Raw genomic sequence first — 18,817 nt, 5'->3', positions numbered from 1 at the left:
ATTAAGTACCATCTATTTTCAGCACACTGCAATAATGACATTCTTTTGTTCTTCCTCATGCAAAAACATTTTTTAAATTTGTACACTTAGTCACTATCAATACACACTCTAGGCATTCCTAGATTACACCATCTCAATCTTTATCATCTATCTTTCTTTGTGATTTCATTTATGCCCCAGCCCTCCTCCCTCTATCATTCTCATATGCAGCTTCATTCAGTGTTTTAACATAATTGTATTACAGTTACATAATATTGTGCTGTCCATTTCTGAGTTTTTATATTCAGTCCTGTTGTACAATCTGTATCCCTTCAGCTCCAATTACCCAATATCTTACCCTATTTCTATCTCCTGATGATCTCTGTTACCAAGGAAAATTTCCAAGTTTATTCACTAATGTCAGTTCATATCAGTGAGACCATGCAGTATGTGCCCATTTGTTTCTGGCTAATCACACTCAGCATAATGTCCTTAAGGTCCATCCATGTTGTTACATACTTCATAACTTTATTCTGTCTTACAGCTACATAATATTCCATCTTATGTAAATGTCACAGTTTGTTTAGCCAACTCTCTGTTGATGGACATTTTGGCTGTTTCCATCTCTTGGTAATTGTTAATAATGCTGCTATAAACATTGGTGTGTAAATGTCCATTTGTGCCCTTGGCCTCGTGTCCTTTGAGTGGAGACAGCATATAGATGGGTCCTGTTTTTTAATCCATTCTGCCAGACTATGTCTTTTGATTGGAGAGTTTAATCCATTAACATTCAGTGTTATTACTGCATGGGAAGTACTTTCTTCTACTATTTTGCCTTCTGGATTTTATATGTCATATCTAATTTTCCTTCTTTTTACCTTTACTCATAGTCTTCCTTTCTACACTCTTCTCCACACCTCTCTCTTCTGTCTTCGTATCTGTCTCTAGTGTTCCCTTTAGTATTTCTTGCAGAGCTGGTCTCTTGGTCACAAATTCTCTCAGTGATTTTTTGTCGGAAAATGTTTTAATTTCTCCCTCATTTTTGAAGGACAATTTTGCTGGGTATAGGATTCTTGGTTGGCAGTTTTTCTCTTTTAGTAATTTAAATATATCATCCCACTGTCTTCTCACCTCCATGGTTTCTGCTGAGAAATCTACACATAGTCTTATTGGGTTTCACTTGTATGTGATGGATTGCTTTTCTCTTGCTGCTTTCAAGATCCTCTCTTTCTCTTTGACCTCTGACATTCTGATTATTAAATGTCTTGGAGTATGTCTATTTGGATCTATTCTCTTTGGGGTACGCTGCACTTCTTGGATCTGTAATTTTAAGTCTTTCATAACAGCTGGGAAATTTTTCAGTGATAATTTCCTCCATTAGTTTTTCTCCTCCTTTTCCCTTCTCTTTTCCTTCTGGGACACCTACAACACATATATTCGTGCGCTTCATGTTGTCTTTCAATTCCCTGAGTCCCTGCTCATACTTTTCCATTTTTTCCCTATAGTTTGTGTTTCTTGTCAGATTTCAGATGTTCCGTCCTCCAGTTCAGAAACCCTATGTTCTGTCTCTCAAAATCTACCATTGCAGGTTTCCATTGTTTTTTTCATTTCTTCTACTGTGTCTTTCATTCCCATAAGTTCTGTGATTTGTTTTTTCAGACTTTCAGTTTTTTTTTTTTTTGTTCATTCCTTGCCTTCTTTATATCCTCCCTCAATTCATTGATTTGGTTTTTGATGAGGTTTTCCATGTCTGTTCGTACATTCTGAATTAATTGTTTCGGCTCCTGTATATCATTTGAATTGTTGGTTTGTTCCTTTGACTGGGCCATATCTTCAATTTTCCTAGTGTGACTTGTAATTTTTTTGCTGGTGTATAGGCATTTAATTACCTTAATTAGTTTATTCTGGAGATTGCTTTCATTTCTTTTATCTAGGGTTTTCTTGCTGGATGAATTTGTTGTCTATCTGTTCTCTGACATTCCGTTCAGCTTTATCTGGACCTTTAGCTTAAGTTTTGTTTAACAGAGGAAAATTTTTCAGTTCTTGTTTTCTTGTTTCTCGCCCTGCTTGTGTGGTGCCTTTCCCCCACACACACACACTTAGGAGCGTTTACTTAGATATTATAGACCCCAGCCAGATTTTCCCAGACCAAACTGGCCTCCTATCAGGAGGAAAGAATCACCTGCGTCGGTTTTCCCTGAGGGTGAAACCCAGAAGGTTGAAAGACTTTCCTGTGAAGTCTCTGGACTCTGTTTTTCTTATCCTGCCCAGTATGTGGCACTTGTCTGACTGCAGGTCCCACCAGCATAAGATGATGCAGTACCTTTAACTTTGGCAGACTCTCCCTGCTGGAGGCATGGTGGAGACAGAGGAGAGGTTATAGGCTGGTTTTAATGGCTTCAAATTACCAAGCCCTGGTGTCTGAATTCCTTGATGGAGGGATTCCACTTGGGTGGGGCTTCACCCCTCCCCTGGGGAAGGCACAAGCTCCAGATAAGCCCTCAAAAGAGCTCACTTCTGCCTATGCCTGGGGCAGCTGCAGCCTGAAAAGTCCTGCCACTTTATCCAGAGGCAGTCAAACCTTTGCAGATACACAGCCACAAAAAGCTCTGTTCCGTTCTTGTTTTTTTCCCCTTTTTCTGTCAGTCCTGCCCCCTTGGCGCCGGGGCAAAAATGAGCAACCTCCACTTCGATCAGGTTCACCTAAACTGGGAGCTATTTTTAGTAGTCAGAATTTGTTACTTAGTTCCACAATTGGCGTTTGATTGTGCCCAGTCCCTGCTGCTGGTAAAGTCCTTTCCTTTCCCCTCTGGGAAGCGGCCTGTGGGGGAGGGGCGCTGGCCGTTGCAGCTTGGGGAACTCATGGTTTTGGGGAGGCTTGTAGCCGGTCCAGCTGGTCCAGACTGGGGTACACTGTGTGTCCAGTCACTGACGTGGCCCCAGGAGCTGTTCTGTACTGTTTCTGGTTATTTAGTAGTTGTTCTGGAGGATGAACTAAAATGCACACATTGTTAAGCCGCCATCTTGACCCGGAAGTCTACATCATGGATTTTTAACGAGGGAAAAACCTGAGGTACTAACTGTTACAGCTGGTGGAACCATTTGGAGTTATTGTGAATAATCTGATTCTAAATAAGATTAATGAGGCATTTATTGAAATTGCAACCACAGAAAATGCTCAGGCTGCAGTTGATTATTATACAACCACATCAGCGTTAGTATTTGGCAAGCCAGTGAGAGTTCATTTGTCCCAGAAGTATAGAAGAATAAAGAAAAGTGAAGGGAAGACAAATCAGAAGTTTGATCAAAAGCAGGAGCTTGGACGTGTGATACATCTTAGTAATTTACCCCATTCTGGCTATTCTGACAGTGCTGTCCTCAAACTTGCTAAGCCCTATGGGAAAATAAAGAATTACATACTGATGAGGATGAAAAGCCAGGCCTTTATTGAGATTGAGACCAGAGAAGATGCAATGGCAATGGTTGACCATTGTTTGAAAAAGGCCCTTTCGATTCAGCGGAGATGGTTGATTTGTCTGAGAAATATAAAACACTGGTACTGAGGATTCCCAACAGGGACACTTACTTACAGAAAAAAGATAAATCTCAAAAAAGATATTACTCTCCAGATGGTAAGGAATCTCCAAGTGATACGAAATCCAAAACTGATAGTTCCCAGAAGAGTGAAAGAACAGTGAAGGTAAAGAACAAGAGGAGATGTCAGGTGAAAATGGAGAAAAGGATATAAAAGATGACCAGCAGAACAAGAACCTAACATGCTTCTTGAATCTGAAGATGGGCTACTTGTAGATGAAGAAGCAGCAGCAGCACTGCTAGAACGTGGGAGTTCTGTGGGAGATGAGACCAATCTTCAAATTTAGGTGATGTGGCTTTTGATGGGAAAAAGGAGTCTTCAGACAAATGTGTGAAAAAAGATGCAAACGTAAGTTCTTCAGCTGCAGTGAAGAAAAAGCTTAAAAAGCATCATTTCCCAGGGAGTCTGGAAGGTTTTGTCACTCTAGATGAGGTTGCTGATGAGGAAGATTCGAAGCTTCAGAAAGTCCATAAATCAGGCATGGCATTTAAATCTGGTTACAACAATGATGATGGTTTGGTTGAAATTAAGGTGGACAAGATGGAGAAACTTGATCAAGAAAACGAAGCAGCGTTGGCAAATGGAATTAAAAATGAGGAAAATACAGAACTGGGAGCTGAATCTGCTGAGAGCTGATGGTCCCAACAAAGACACAACTGAAAAGTGCAGACGGTCGAGAGGTGAGAACAAGGAGACTCTCCAATCCCAGATGTGCACAGACGTGGGCCACACCAGCCCAGTGCTCCCATGGTACAGAGTACGTGATGGGAGTTTCACTGAACGCTGTGTTCACTCTTTTGTACAAATGAAGAAGTTGCAAAGAATACTTATTGCAGCAGGCTTCCTCATTATCAGAAATTGAAGAAATTTCTGAATAAATTGGCAGAAGAACGCGGCAGAAGGAAGCTTAAGATATTCGAGAAGCTTAATGATTTCAAAAGGAAATAATGGTTCTTTGTTTTTAATGTTAACCTTTTTAAAACACAGTACTGTTAGAATATTGTTCTCTTTTTAGTGGAAACAATAACAGATGTCTGTTCATGTGTTTAAGTGTATGCAAAAATGCATATACTGTTAATGAAGAATAGTTTTTGTTTTATTAGAATGGCAACAGACAGATGTAATTTGTTGACACTGACTCCATAAGCTAATACTTAAGATAATTTGTACCGCTAACAAAAAGATGTAGAAACATTCAGAGAAATTAAATTCAGTAGTTCCAGGCTTCAAAGAAATGTAAAGGACTTTGGATTCCATTCAATAAAGAACAAAACCAACTGTATTTTTATTATAACTTTTATCTGAAACATTCCACATTTTAGTCTGAGCCTTGCAGACTTTTTATTTGGAATTTGAAGCTTTTTAGTTGCATTTCATTTTGGGAGAACTTCATTAATGTGAGATTGGCAATTAAGATGCAGGTGCAGTTTTCTTTTAATGTCATGCTGTTGTTTAGATAATAAGAAATATTAAGTAATTGGTTTTAGATTTTATATTTTTCCTAATTTCCTGCTAGATTTTGTATTCTAGTAGTCAATGTATTTTCAGTGAAATGTAAAAAATATTCCTGTTCTCTTTGACCAATATTAATTTCTTGAGCTCTCATTGCTTGTCACTTGAATCCTTTAGCTGTCATACATCTCTGGTATAAGCAATATTTGAGTTTTTTTTTTTAATATTTGAGTTTTGAAGTGTATAGACCATCTCTTCATATTTCACGATGTAATTTTACATTTCTGCATTTTAAAAAGTTTGGCTATGATCCTAGACATGTGCTTCTAATACATGTACCTGTACAGGTGACCCTTGCAGAAAGAAATTTGTATGTATAATCTGTGTTTACTTGTAACATTCTGCTTATATTCTGCTTATATCTATGGATTCAAGTTACTGAAGTGAATACAAATAAGAAACCTAGGCCATGTTAAAAAAATAAAAAAGATCATGCTAAGGACTGAAGCCAGTCACACAGGCGCACATATTGTAGGGTCCTGTTTATCTGTAGTGTGCAGGACAGGCAAATCCATTGACAGAAAGTAGATTCGTTGTTGCCAGGAGATGGGGAAGGAGAGGTGGGTGACAGTCAAGGCTGATGGGTACAAGGTTTCTTGAAAGGTGATGAAATGTTCTAAAATTGTTTGTGGTGATGGTTGTACAGTTCTGTGACAATACTAAGACCACCAAATTGTGCAATCTAAAAGGGTGAATTCTATGGTATGTGAATTATATCAATAAAGTTGATATATTTTTTAAAAGTACATTTGGTTCATTTTTCAGTGTTGCCTTATAGAAAGTGGGCAGGATTCTCGCTTTCTTCTTTTGTGAGAGTCCAGTTCAGGACAGACTGAGCTACCCTATAACACACCACATACGTGAGAATCATTTGTACACCAAGGAGAAGACCTTATTAAAGAAACGTCCAGCAAGGTCTTCCAGGCAAAGCTGAGTGGTCCCACCATGACCAGCATCTTAATGGAAGTGACCAAGCTTGATGTGATTTGCTGTGCAGATTTAGACTTTTGACCCCTGATTTCTGCCACTCGAGACTCCTGGATAGAATGTACCCAGCTGCTTAGGGGAGAAGACTGCCTGACCTCAGCACTAGGACCAACTGGCAACTTCCCAGAACAAGGGAAGAGTAGGGAATAAAACACATCCCAAGAGTGTTCAAATAGAGACGAGATGCTACTCTGGAGGTCACTCTTACACAAGCTTCATTTAGACATTGCTACCTATTATAACCTGCCAAACCCCAACAAGGACCATTCCAGCCAATCCTAAAGAACACCTAGGGCATTATATAAGATTTCACAAGGGTTCCATGCACTAGAGTGACTTTCCAGAAACCTACAACCGCCAGTTGGGTCCCTGGACCATATAAGTCCTGAAACCAGTCTTTCAAGAACATCAGCTAGTTCCATCCCCCTACCCCATATTATTGACAGCCTCTTCCAACACGAAAAAGTTAGAATGGCTGTAGCCCAAATACCCCTAAAGAGTGGGAGAAAGATCAAAGGACATGGTGGAGTTACACAGAGAAGATAGGATTTAACAAATGAATATGGTTGCTAAATCATTAAATTTATGTCTCTTTTGGTCTTCAGTGTCTTGGAGCAGATAGAGTTAAAGATCTAAAATCGAGGAATTGTAATCCATGTCAAGCTCTGAAATATGTTCTACAACTAACAGCGCGGCTGTGCTTTGAGATTTGTTGTTTGTTTGCATATATGTTATTTTTCACAAAAAAGAAAGAAAAAAGTCGATTGTGGTGATAAAAATATTTAAAATATTTAATCCTTTTAATCTTTGTTCTGGAGCAGCTAGAAGGAAAAATCTGAGATGATCGTATGGTAGCCCATGACAAACTCTGGGATCCATCCTGTAACTACTTGTTGAAGAGTGCTTTGAAAACTATTGCTTTTTTATTTCCTTGCTTTGTATATATATTATACTACACAATGAAAAAGTTTATTATAAAAAACAAAAACAAAAAATAAAAGCGCCCCCAAACCCAGGGTTCTGGTTGGGAAGAGTGAAGGAACCAGTGGGCTGACCAAGCAAAGCCATGAATAAAAATCCCAGTGTTACATTGGGATAAATGTTTCTCTGGACGTCCTTGAGGAGCTAGCCGCAACTTCTGAAATGAGTACATCCAAGTTGGAGGCAGGGAACACAGGTCTTCGGCTCCTGTCCTATCAGCCATTTGCCCTGGTGTCCCAGTTCCCCGACACACGGAAACGCGCTTGCCCTGTTCATCCAGTCCCCCAATATCTGAAAGAGCCCATGCCCTGGTATGGGACCTTCACTCTTCTAGGCCCCTCAGCCTTTGCAAACAACTTCTCTCACATTTCTGAGCCCACTCTCTCCGCTGACACTACATCTCAACTTCTATCCTTTCACTTCAGGATCCATCTGTAATTAGGACCTTAAGATCCTCCCTCCTATACTCAGTACTCACGCCCAGCCCTCAGGACACAAGCACACTGTCTCTCGGACATGTCCAGACCGACCTGTCCTGGCACCCACACCGGTGTATGCGGCGGACACGAGAGGTCTGCGGGCACGGAGGACTCGGGTCAGAACCTAAGTCCTGATCATATCCTGAAACCGGCCTCGTCCTCCTGCCCAGGATTCCCAGCCGCTCACGGAGTTCGGGCTGGGCGCTTCTCCCCGCGTCCACCTCCCGTCCGGTCAAGAGGCCTTGATACCCAGGACCAAGACGTCGGGCGCCGCGGCCACCTGGTACTGTGCAGCCCAAGGGCCCACCAGGCCGTCCTCCTACGGCCAGCGACGGCAGCGCGCTCAAGGTCGAGATGGGGCCTCTCCAGCTGCCGAGACTTCCACACTCAAACCCCGCGGGGACGCCCGGCGGGGCGTGGGGAGACGCGGGCAGAGAAAGAACTGCCCACGACGACGGCGGAAGTCCCGCCCCCTCCACGGCGGGCCGCCCTACTGGGTAATCATCGGCTGCGTCGGTGCGGCGCACGGCGTGGCGCCCTCTGGATAATGCAGTTCGTGCGCGCGCCCAGGCACAGCGAAGCGCGTGCTCGCGATCACCTCCGCAACCGCCAGACGGCGCCGGAAGGAGCGCGGGGTGACGTCACGGCGTGAGACGGCGGAGGGCCGTGGAGATCCGCGCCGGTGCACTTCCGGCGTCGCGGTTTGTGCCGGCCTCGGGCCGCTGGGGCCGGTGTTTCTGCGAGCGCCTGGAGCGCACATGGGCCCGAGGAGTAGGGCAGGTCCTGCCCGTGCCCGTGTCTTCCTGGGGCTCGGCGTGGAGCCTCGAGTTCTCGTCTCCGCGGCACCCGAGAAGACGCCCTGGCTTTGGAGCGCATTTTACACTGGGCAGACCGGGTCTCCGCGCTGGCGACAGGAGATGCTTCCGATGGCCGAGGCGACGCAGGTGAGTGGCGGCGCCCCGTTCCCGGAACCCAGCCGCTGGATCCGGGCTCCGAATGTGCCTCGGAAACTGAAAGCAGAGGAGGAGGAGGGCCGGAGATGGCTGAGTTTTGTGTGTGTTTCTGGGCCGCTGGAGAGTTGATGCTGGGAATAGGTGCAGGTGGGGAGGCGAGGTGGGGGGCCGGACTGTGCAGGATGGGGTCCTGGTTGCTCGTGCCAGACAGTCTCGGGACGGCGTGTGCAGAGTGGCATGTGAAGAGGCCAGAGAGATGCTTATGAGTTGAACTGTGGGGTTGTGTTTGCGGGGGCGGCGGGGGGAACTATTTGTTGCAGGTTGTGAAGAGTCTGTGTCCTTCTGGTCGCTTGTCTTGCTGTCTGGGCCCGACACAGCGTCCTTTGGGACCACGAGTAGAGAGAGGCGCCAGGGGCCCTAGCAGTACCTCTGAGGTAGCAGTCTGGGTGGAGGGAGATATCATAATGGGCTATTTGGAATGGTTCGGGGCGCATAGTGAAAGAGCATGACGGTGGGAGATGTGACTGGACCCTGAGCTGCGAGTTGAGGGCCTAAAAGCTTTCATCTGTCCCTATTTCGGTACATTTCTCTGCCCACGCCTTGGCTGAACCCATCATTGCAGGGCCCAGTGACCTTTGAGGATGTGGCGGTGTACTTCTCCCAGGAGGAGTGGGGGCTCCTTGATGCAGCCCAGAGGCACCTGTACCGTGACGTGATGCTGGAGAACTTCAAGCTCATGGCCTCGCTGGGTAAGGCCTTCGTGTCCTGCCCTAGCAATCTGACTGACCTGTGGCTTTTCCCCATGGGAAGTTCTGTCCATCCCAATGTCAGACAGTGGGTACTGCTTCCTTCACAGGTTCCCTGTTGTAGATGGTGTGGGTGCTGGATCTGATCCCCCGCAGTGTGTTACTTCCTCTGCCTCTCTCTCTGACCGTTATACCAGGGCCTTGGAGTGGGGGTAGTCTGGGGGTCTAGTCCCTCTGTGCAGGGCCTTCCTTGTACCAAACCCAAGCCATGAGCCCTAGCACCCAACATGGGCTCTCTTTGCAGGGACCGCTCAGCTGTTCCTACTAGATGGCTCATTTTTTGTTGAGATATGATTCACATACCATAAATTATATTGTTCATAATGTATAATTCTCTGGTTTTTAGTGTATTTACAGGGTTATGTAACTGTCAGTATAACCAAATGTATATTCATTACCCTAAAGAGACCTTGCTTTTACCCATTAGCAGTTAGTCACTCTGCATTCCTCCTTGATTTGTCCCACCGTCCTCTGCTGTAGGCAACTGCTTACCTGCTTTCTGTCTCTATAGATTTGCTTATTCTAGACGTTTCATAGAAATGGAGTTATACAACATATGGTATTTTGTGGCTGGTTTCTTTTACTAAGCAAAACATTTTCGGGGTTCACCCATGTTGTAGCATGTGTCAGTACTTCATTCTTTTTGATTGCTGAATAATAATCCGTCATGGATATACCGTATTTTAAAAATTTATCTGTTCATCAGTTGGTGGACATTTGGGTTGTTCTACTTTTGGGCTATTATGAATAATATAGGTATAGTTTCATGTCTCACTAGGAGTCATTTGTTGACTCTATACACCAGATTGTTTTACAAAGTGACTGCACTGTTTTACACTCCCACTAGCAATATTTGAACTGTCCAGTTTTTCCACTTCCTCACTTGTTATTGTATGCCTTTTTTATTTTAGCCATCCTAGCGGGTGTGACAGTGATATATTTCTGTGATTTGCATTTCCCTAATAAATAATGACATTGAGCATCTTTTCATGTATTTGTGAATCACTCTTACATGTTCTTTGGAGAAATATCTAATTTCATCCTCCACCCATTTTTTTAAAAAACTTTTTATAGTATAATGTAACATATATATAAAACAAAGAAAGGAAAAAGCAATAGTTTTTCAAAGCACTCTTCAAAAAGTAGTTACAGGACAGATCCAGAGTTTGTCATGGGCTACCATATGCTCATCTCAGATTTTTCCTTCTACCTGCTCCAGAACATTGGAGGCTAGAAGGCCTCCAATATTTTTTTTGTCACAACCGACTTTTTTTCTTTTTTTTTTTTGTGAACAGTAACATATATGCAAACAAGCAATAAATTTCAAAGCACATCGCAACAATTAGTTGTGTTTTGAACTGATTTCAGAGTTTGAGATGGGTTACAATTCCCACAGTTTTAGGTTTTTATTTCTAGCTGCTCTAAGATACTGGAGACTAGAAGAAATATCAATATAATGAATCAATAAAATGAATATATTGATATTTCTTTTAGTCTCCAGTATCTTAGAGACTACCAATCAAACTCGTTTATTAAACCCGACCTTCTCTGTATAACTCCATCATCGATGACCTTTGGTCTTTCTCTCAGTCTTTAGGGTTTTTTTGCATTGGAAGGGCTGACAGTAATATGGGTTAGGGAGATGGATGTAGCTGATGTTCTGGAGTGGCTGAGCCCTCTAGATTTCAAGATTTACCTTGTTCAGGGACCCATTTGGAAGGTTTCTAAAAAGTTATCCTAGTGCATGGAACCTTTGTACAATCTTACATATTTCCACTCGCAGATAGATGATCTGCGGACATTTTCTCCCATTCTGTGGGTGTCTGTACACTTTTTTGATGGTGTCCCTTTAAGCACAAAACTTTTGAATTTTCATCAAGTCTAGCTTGTCTTCTATAGTGGTTTTGTCATATCTAAGAAATCGTCACGTAACCTAAGATCATGAAAATTTACACCTATGCTTTCTTCTAAGAGTTTTGTATTTTAGCTCTTATATTTAGGTGTGATCCATTTTGAGTTAATTTTTTTTGTACATATGAGGTAGGGGACCAAATTCATACCTTTGCCTGTGGATATTTAGTTGTCCTTGCACCATGTTTGTAAAACACTATTTTACCCCCATGATTTATCTTGGCACCTTTATCAAAATCAAGTGACCATCAATGTAAGAATTTTGGTTTCCTAGCTGCTAAAACAAATACCATACAGTGGGTTATGATATTTAACAGCAGGAATTTATTGGCTTATGATTTCAGAGTGTGGGGATTGATGTTTTGACAAGCTCTGGGCCCAGTGGAACAGCAGCCCCACCATTCCCAAGCACTTGCTTAGCGGCTGTACTCTCCATGGCAGCCTCTCCTCCTTTTTCCTCTGAGTTCCATTGAATTCCAGCTTCTCTGTGAATCCTGTTTCCTTTGCTTATAAGACCTTCAGTCATCTTGGATTAAGGCCCAACCTCATTCAGTTTGGGCATATCTTAACTAATAACATCTTCAGAGGTCCTATTTACAAATAGTTTATGCCCACCAGACAAGCAGTTGGGACTGAGCATGCCTTCTGTAGAGGACACGAATCATTCCCCATTAGTAAGGGTTTATTTCTGGACTTGGATTTCTGTCCAGTTGATATGTATATCTGTTCTCATGCCAGTGCCACACTGTCCTGATTGCTATAGCTTTATAGGACGTTTTGAAATTGGTTAGTGTGAGTCCACCAACTTTGCTCTTCTTTTTCAGGGTTGTTCTGGCTATTCTGGTTCTGTTACATTTCCATATGAATTTTAGGATTAACAAAAAAGATGGTATGGATACTTACAGGAATTTCTTTCAATTTGTAGATCAGTGTGGGAATATTGCCATTTTAATATTGTCTAACATTTTAACAATATTATATATCAAACTCTTGCATTTGTGTACATGGAGTATCTTAGCATTTATTTAAATCTTTAATTTTTCAATAAGTGTTTTGTAGTTTTCAGTGCACAGTTCTTGCAATTTTTTTGTTAAATTTATTTCTAAGTGTTTTATTCATTTTGATGCTGTTGTAAATGCAATTGATCCTTAATTTCATCTTAAAATTTTCATTGCTGGTTGTATAGAAATACAAATTGTTTTTGTATATTAATATTTTATACTGCAGCCTAGCTATACTTGTTACTAGTTCTGTTACTTTTTTAGTGGATTCTTTGGTATCTTCCATATATAAGATCAGGTCATCTGTGAAAAAGAATACCCAAAACATCCTATATGCCACTCTTTATTTATTTATTTAATTATTTATTTTCTTAATCATCTGTTTATACATTGGATAAATGGAATGTCAGTCATAAAGTTTTCACAATCACACGGTCATACCTTAAAAGCTGTATAGTTGTACAGTCATCGTCACATATCAAGGCTATTGGATTATAGTTCAAGCATATCAGGTCTTTCCTTCTGGGTACTCCAATACACTAAAAACTGAAAAGGGATATCTATATACTGCATAAGAATAACCTCCAGAATGATCTCTCAATTCTATTTGAAATCTGTCAGCCACTAAAACTTTCTTTTGTTTCATTTCTCTTCCCCCTTTTGATCAAGAACGTTTTCTCAAACTCGCAATGCCAGGGCCAGGCTCGTCCCCAAGACTTATGTCCCATGTGGCCAGGGAGATTTACACCCTTGTTGGGGGGAGGGCAGTGAGTTCATCTGCAGAGTTGGCTTAGAGAGGGAGGCCACATATAGACAACAAAAGAGGTTCTCTGGGTGTGACTCTTGGGCATAATCATACGTAGGTTTAGCTTCTCCTTTGGAGAAATAAGTTTCGTAAGGGCAAGTCCCAAGATTGAGGGCCTGACCCATCAAGTTGGCAGTCCCCAGTCCCTGTGAAAATATCAGGTCTTCTCCAAGTAGAATTTAATATTTCTTTTTTTAAAAAATTTTTTATTAATTAAAAAAACTTACAAGAAGCACAAACATTCCCAACACATACACTCAGCAATTCACAATATCATCACATAGTTGCATATTCATCATCATGATCATTTCCCACACATTTGCATCAATTCAGAAAAAGACATAAAAAGACAACAGAAAAGTAAAACAAAAACAGAAAAAAAAAATATTTACATACCATTCCCCTTACCCTTTGCTTTCATTGATCACTAGCATTTCAAACTAAATTTATTTTAACATTTGTTCCCCTTATTATTTATTTTTGTTCCATATATTCTACTCATCTGTTGACAAGGTAGATAAAAGGAGCATCAGACACAAGGTTTTCACAATCACACAGTCACATTGTGAAAGCTATATCATTATACAATAATCATCAAGAAACATGGCTACTGGAACACAGCTCTACATTTTCAGGCAGTTCCCTCCAGCCTCTCCATTACATCTTGAATAACAAGATGATATCTACTTGATGCATAAGAATAACCTCCAAGATAACCTCTCGACTCTGTTTGGAATCTCTCAGCCATTGACACTTTGTCTCATTTCCCTCTTCCCTCTTTTGGTCGAGATGGTTTTCTCAATCCCCTGATGCTAAGTCTCAGCTCATTCTAAGGTTTTTCTCAATCCCTTGATGCTGAGTCTCTGCTCATTCCAAGATCCCTGTCCCACGTTGCCAGGAAGGTCCACACCCCTGGGAGTCATGGCCCACGTAGAGAGGGGTAGGGTGGTGAGACTGCTCATTGTGTTGGCTGAAGAGAGGGGCCACATCTGAGCAAGAAAAGAGGCTCTCTTGGGGGTGACTCTTAGGGCTAAATTTTAAGTAGACTTGACCTATCCTTTGCGGGGTTAAGTTTCATATGAACAAACCCCAAGACTGAGGGCTCTGCCTATAGCTTTGGTTGTCCACACTGTTTGTGAGAATATCAAGAATTCAACTTGGGAAAGTTGAATTTCTTCCCATTCGCACCACTCCCCGAAGGGGGCTTTGCAGATACTTTTCCACTCACTGATCGAATCACTCGGATTCACTGGGGCACCACTCTGGGCAAACCAACGAAATCTCATGTCCTACCTGAGATTCCAAGTGCTTATGGCGTTCAATCAAACTATCTACATAAGTTATATTAGGAAATGCACTAGTCAAAATATTAATTTTGTAACAAACATTTTTTGCTTTAGTCTCACACAGAAGGTGACATTTTAAAATATTAATTGCCATCTATTTTCAGCACCCTGCAGTAATGACATTCCTTTGTTCTTCCTCATGCAAAAACATTTTTTAAATTTGTGCATTTAGTCACTATTATTGTACACTCTAGGCATTCCTGGGTTATACCATCTCAAGCTTTAACATCTATCTTTCTTTCTGATTTCATTTATGCCCCCAGCTTCCTCCCTCTCTCATTCTCACATGCAGTTTCATTCAGTGTTTTAACATAATTGTATTACAGTTAGGTACTATTGTGTTGTCCATTTCTGAGTTTCTGTATTCAGTCCTGTTGCACAGTCTTCAGCTCCAATTACCCAATATCTTACCCTATTTCTATCTCCTGATGGTCTCTGTTACCAACAAAATATTCCAAGTTTATTCACTAATGTCAGTTCATATCAATGAAACCATACAGTATTTGTCCTTTAGTTTTTGGCTAGTCTCACTCAGCATAATGTTCTCAAGGTCCATCCATGTTGTTACATACTTCATAAGTTTATTCTGTCTTAAAGCTGCATAATATTCCATCGTATGTATATACCACAGTTTGTTTAGCCACACGTCTGTTGATGGACATTTTGGCTGTTTCCATCTCCTTGCAATTGTAAATAATGCTGCTATAAACATTGGTGTGCAAATGTCCGTTTGTGTCTTTGCCCTTATGTCCTCAGGGTAGATACCTAGCAATGGTATTGCTGGGTCATGACAATTCTATATTCAGTTTTTTGAGGAACCGCCAAACTGCCTTCCACAGTGGTTGCACCATTTGACATTCCCACCAACAGTGGATAAGTGTGCCTCTTTCTCCGCATCCTCTCCAGCACTTGTAATTTTCTGTTTTGTTGATAATGGCCATTCTGGTGGGTGTGAGATGATATCTCATTGTGCTTTTGATTTGCATTTCTCTAATGGCCAGGGACGTTGAGCATCTCTTCATGTGTCTTTTGGCCATTTGTATTTCCTCTTGTGAGAAGTGTCTGTTCAAGCCTTTTTCCCATTTTGTAATTGGATTCGCTGTCTTTTTGTTTTTGAGTTGAACAATCTCTTTATAAATTCTGGGTACTAGACCTTTATCTGATATGTTGTTTCCAAATATTGTCTCCCATTGTGTAGACTGTCCTTTTACTTTCTTGATGAAGTTCTTTGATGCACGAAAGTGTTTAATTTTGAGGAGTTCCCATTTCTTTCTTTCTTTCTTCAGTGCTCTTGCTTTAGGTGTAAAGTCTATAAAACTGCCTTCAATTATAAGATTTATAAGATATTTCCCTACATTTTCCTCTAACTGTTTTATGGTCTTAGACCTGATGTTTAGATCTTTGATCCATTTTGAGTTAACTTTTGTATAGGGTGTGAGAAACTGGTCCTCTTTCATTCTTTTGCATATGACTATCCAATTCTCTAGGCACCATTTATTGAAGAGACTATTCTGTCCCAGGTGAGTTGGCTTGACTCCCTCATCAAAGATCAAATGTCCATAGATGAGAGGGTGTATATCTGAACACTCTATTTGATTCCATTGGTCAATATATCTATCTTTATGCCAGTACCATGCTTTCTTGACCACTGTGGCTTCATAATATGCCTTAAAGTCAGGCAGCGTGAGAGCTCCAGCTTCGTTTTTTTGCTTCAAGATACTTTTAGCAATTCAGGGCACCCTGCCCTTCCAGATAAATTTGCTTATTGGTTTTTCCATTTCTGAAACGTAAGTTGTTGGGATTTTGATTGGTATTGCGTTGAATCTGTACATCAATTTAGGTAGAATTGCCATCTTAACTATATTTAGTCTTCCAATCCATGAACACGGTATGCCCTTCCATCTATTTAGGTCTTCTGTGATTTCTTTTAACAGTTTCTTGTAGTTTTCTTTGTATAGGTCTTTTGTCTCTTTAGTTAAATTTATTCCTAAGTATTTTATTCTTTTAGTTGCAATTGTAAATGGAATTTGTTTCTTGATTTCTTCCTCAGATTGTTCATTACTAGTGTATAGAAACACTACAGATTTTTGAATGTTGATCTTGTACCCTGCCACTTTGCTCTACTCGTTTTTTCAGCTCTAGTAGCTTTGCTGTGGATTTTTCAGGGTTTTCGACATATAGTATCATATCATCTGCAAACAGTGATAGTTTTACTTCTTTCTTTCCAGTTTTGATGCGTTGTATTTCTTTTTCTTGTCTAATTGCTCTGGCTAGAACTTCCAACACAATGTTGAATAACAGTGGTGATAGTGGACATCCTTGTCTTGTTCCTGATCTTAGGGAGAAAGTTTTCAGTTTTTCCCCATTGAGGACGATATTAGCTGTTGGTTTTTCATATATTCCCTTTATCATGTTAAGGAAATTCCCTTGTATTCCTATCCTTTGAAGTGTTTTCAACAGGAAAGGATGTTGAATCTTGTCAAATGCCTTCTCTGCATCAATGGAGATGATCATGTGATTTTTCTGCTTTGATTTGTTGATATGGTGTATTACATTAATTGATTTTCTTATGTTGAACCATCCTTGCATACCTGGGATGAGTCCTACTTGGTCATGATGTATAATTCTTTTAATGTGTTGCTGAATTCGATTTGCTAGAATTTTGTTGAGGATTTTGCATCTATATTCATTAGAGAGATTGGTCTGTAGTTTTCTTTTTTTGTAATATCTTTGCCTGGTTTTGGTATGAGGGTGATGTTGGCTTCATAGAATGAATTAAGTAGCTTTCCCTCCACTTCAGTTTTTTTGAAGCGTTTGAGCAGCATTGGTACTAATTCTTTCTGGAATGTTTGGTAGAATTCACATATGAAGCCGTCTGGTTCTGGACTTTTCTTTTTGGGAGGCTTTTTAATGACTGATTCAATTTCTTTACTTGTGATTGGTTTGTTGAGGTCATCTATTTCTTCTTGAGTGAAAGTTAGTTGTTCATGCCTTTCTAGGAAGTTGTCCATTTCATCTACATTGTTGTATTTATTTGCATAAAGTTGTTCATAGTATCCTGTTACTACTTCCTTTATTTCTGTGGGGTCAGTGGTTATGTCTCCTCTTCCATTTCTGATCTTATTTATTTGCATCCTCTCTCTTCTTCTTTTTGTCAGTCTTGCTAAGGGCCCATCAATCTTATTGATTTTCTCACAGAACCAACTTCTGGTCTTATTGATTTTCTCTATTGTTTTCATGTTTTCAATTTCATTGATTTCTGCTTTAATCTTTGTTATTTCTTTCCTTTTGCTTGCTTTGGGGTTAGTTTGCTGTTCTTTCTCCAGTTCTTCTAAGTGGACAGTTAATTCCTGTATTTTTGCCCTTTCTTCTTTTTTGATATAGGCATTTAGGGCAATAAATTTCCCTCAGCACTGCCTTTGCTGCATCCCATAAGTTTTGGTATGTTGTGTTTTCATTTTCATTTTCCTCGAGATATTTACTGATTTCTCTTGTAATTTCTTCCTTGTCCCACTGGTTGTATAAGAGTGCGTTGTTGAGCCTCCACATATTTGTGAAGTTTCTGGCGCTTTGCCTGTTATTGATTCCCGACTTCATTCCCTTATGATCTGAGAAAGTGTTGTGTATGATTTCAATCTTTTTAAATTTGTGAGACTTGTTTTGTGACCCAGCATATGGTCTATCTTTGAGAATGATCCATGAGCACTTGAGAAAAAGGTGTATCCTGCTGTTGTGGGGTGTAATGTCCTATAAATGTCTGTTAAGTCTAGCTCATTTATTGTAATATTCAAATTCTCTGTTTCTTTATTGATCCTCTGTCTAGATGTTCTGTCCATTGATGAGAGGGGGGAATCGAAGTCTCCAACTATTGTGGTAGATGTGTCTATCTCTCTTTTCAGTGTTTGCAGTGTTTGCCTTATGTATTTTGAGGCATTCTGGTTCGGTGCATAAATATTTATGATTGTTATGTCTTCATGTTGAATTGTTCCTTTTATTAGTACATAGTATCCTTCTTTGTCTCTTTTAACTGTTTTACATTTGAAGTCTAATTTGTTGGATATTAGTATAGCTACTCCTGTTCTTTTCTGGTTGTTATTTGCATGAAATATCTTTTCCCAACCTTTCACTTTCACCCTATGTTTATCTTTGGGTCTAAGATGTGTTTCCTGTAGACAACATATAGAAGGATCCTGTTTTTTAATCCATTCTGCCAGTCTATGTCTTTTGATTGGGGAGTTCAATCCATTAACATTTTTATTATTACTGTTTGGGTAGTACTTTCCTCTACCATTTTGCCTTTTGTATTTTGTATGTCCTATCTAATTTTCCTTCTTTCTACACTCTTCTCCACACCTCTCTCTTCTGTCTTTTTGTATCTGTCTCTAGTGCTCCCTTTAGTAATTCTTGCAGAACTGGTCTCTTGCACAAATTTTCTCAGTGATTTTTTGTCTGAAAATGTTTT

At 40.6% G+C, this 18,817-nt stretch overlaps 2 protein-coding genes and 1 pseudogene across 5 annotated transcripts in view; all 3 read left to right on the top strand.

The window, feature by feature from the left end:
• Nucleotides 1-2,978: 2,978 nt before the first annotated feature.
• LOC143660007 (matrin-3 pseudogene) lies at nucleotides 2,979-4,522 on the top strand (annotated as a pseudogene).
• Nucleotides 4,523-8,203: 3,681 nt separating this feature from the next.
• ZNF584 (zinc finger protein 584) overlaps nucleotides 8,204-18,817 on the top strand; it is a 30,839-nt gene continuing 20,225 nt past the window's right edge. For all 4 annotated transcript variants that reach the window (XR_013163228.1, XR_013163227.1, XR_013163226.1 and 1 more), the window contains exons 1-2: nucleotides 8,204-8,477; nucleotides 9,109-9,235. Coding sequence is in view for 1 of the 4 variants with exons in the window: in XM_077130535.1 (XP_076986650.1) it covers nucleotides 8,292-8,477; nucleotides 9,109-9,235 (313 nt within the window). In the remaining 3 variants the exon portion in view is untranslated. The remainder of the gene's footprint in view (nucleotides 8,478-9,108; nucleotides 9,236-18,817) is intronic.
• The window catches only part of LOC143658493 (uncharacterized), a 63,848-nt gene continuing 53,397 nt past the window's right edge, over nucleotides 8,367-18,817 (top strand). The window contains exon 1 of the mRNA XM_077130527.1: nucleotides 8,367-8,477. The gene's annotated coding sequence lies outside the window, so the exon portion shown is untranslated. The remainder of the gene's footprint in view (nucleotides 8,478-18,817) is intronic.

The sequence above is a fragment of the Tamandua tetradactyla genome, chromosome 16 (genome assembly GCF_023851605.1).
Source record: "Tamandua tetradactyla isolate mTamTet1 chromosome 16, mTamTet1.pri, whole genome shotgun sequence".
In the NCBI taxonomy this organism is placed as follows: Eukaryota; Metazoa; Chordata; class Mammalia; order Pilosa; family Myrmecophagidae; genus Tamandua; species Tamandua tetradactyla.
Note: the sequence above shows the minus strand (reverse complement) of the source record. Positions and strands in the feature narration are given on the sequence as shown.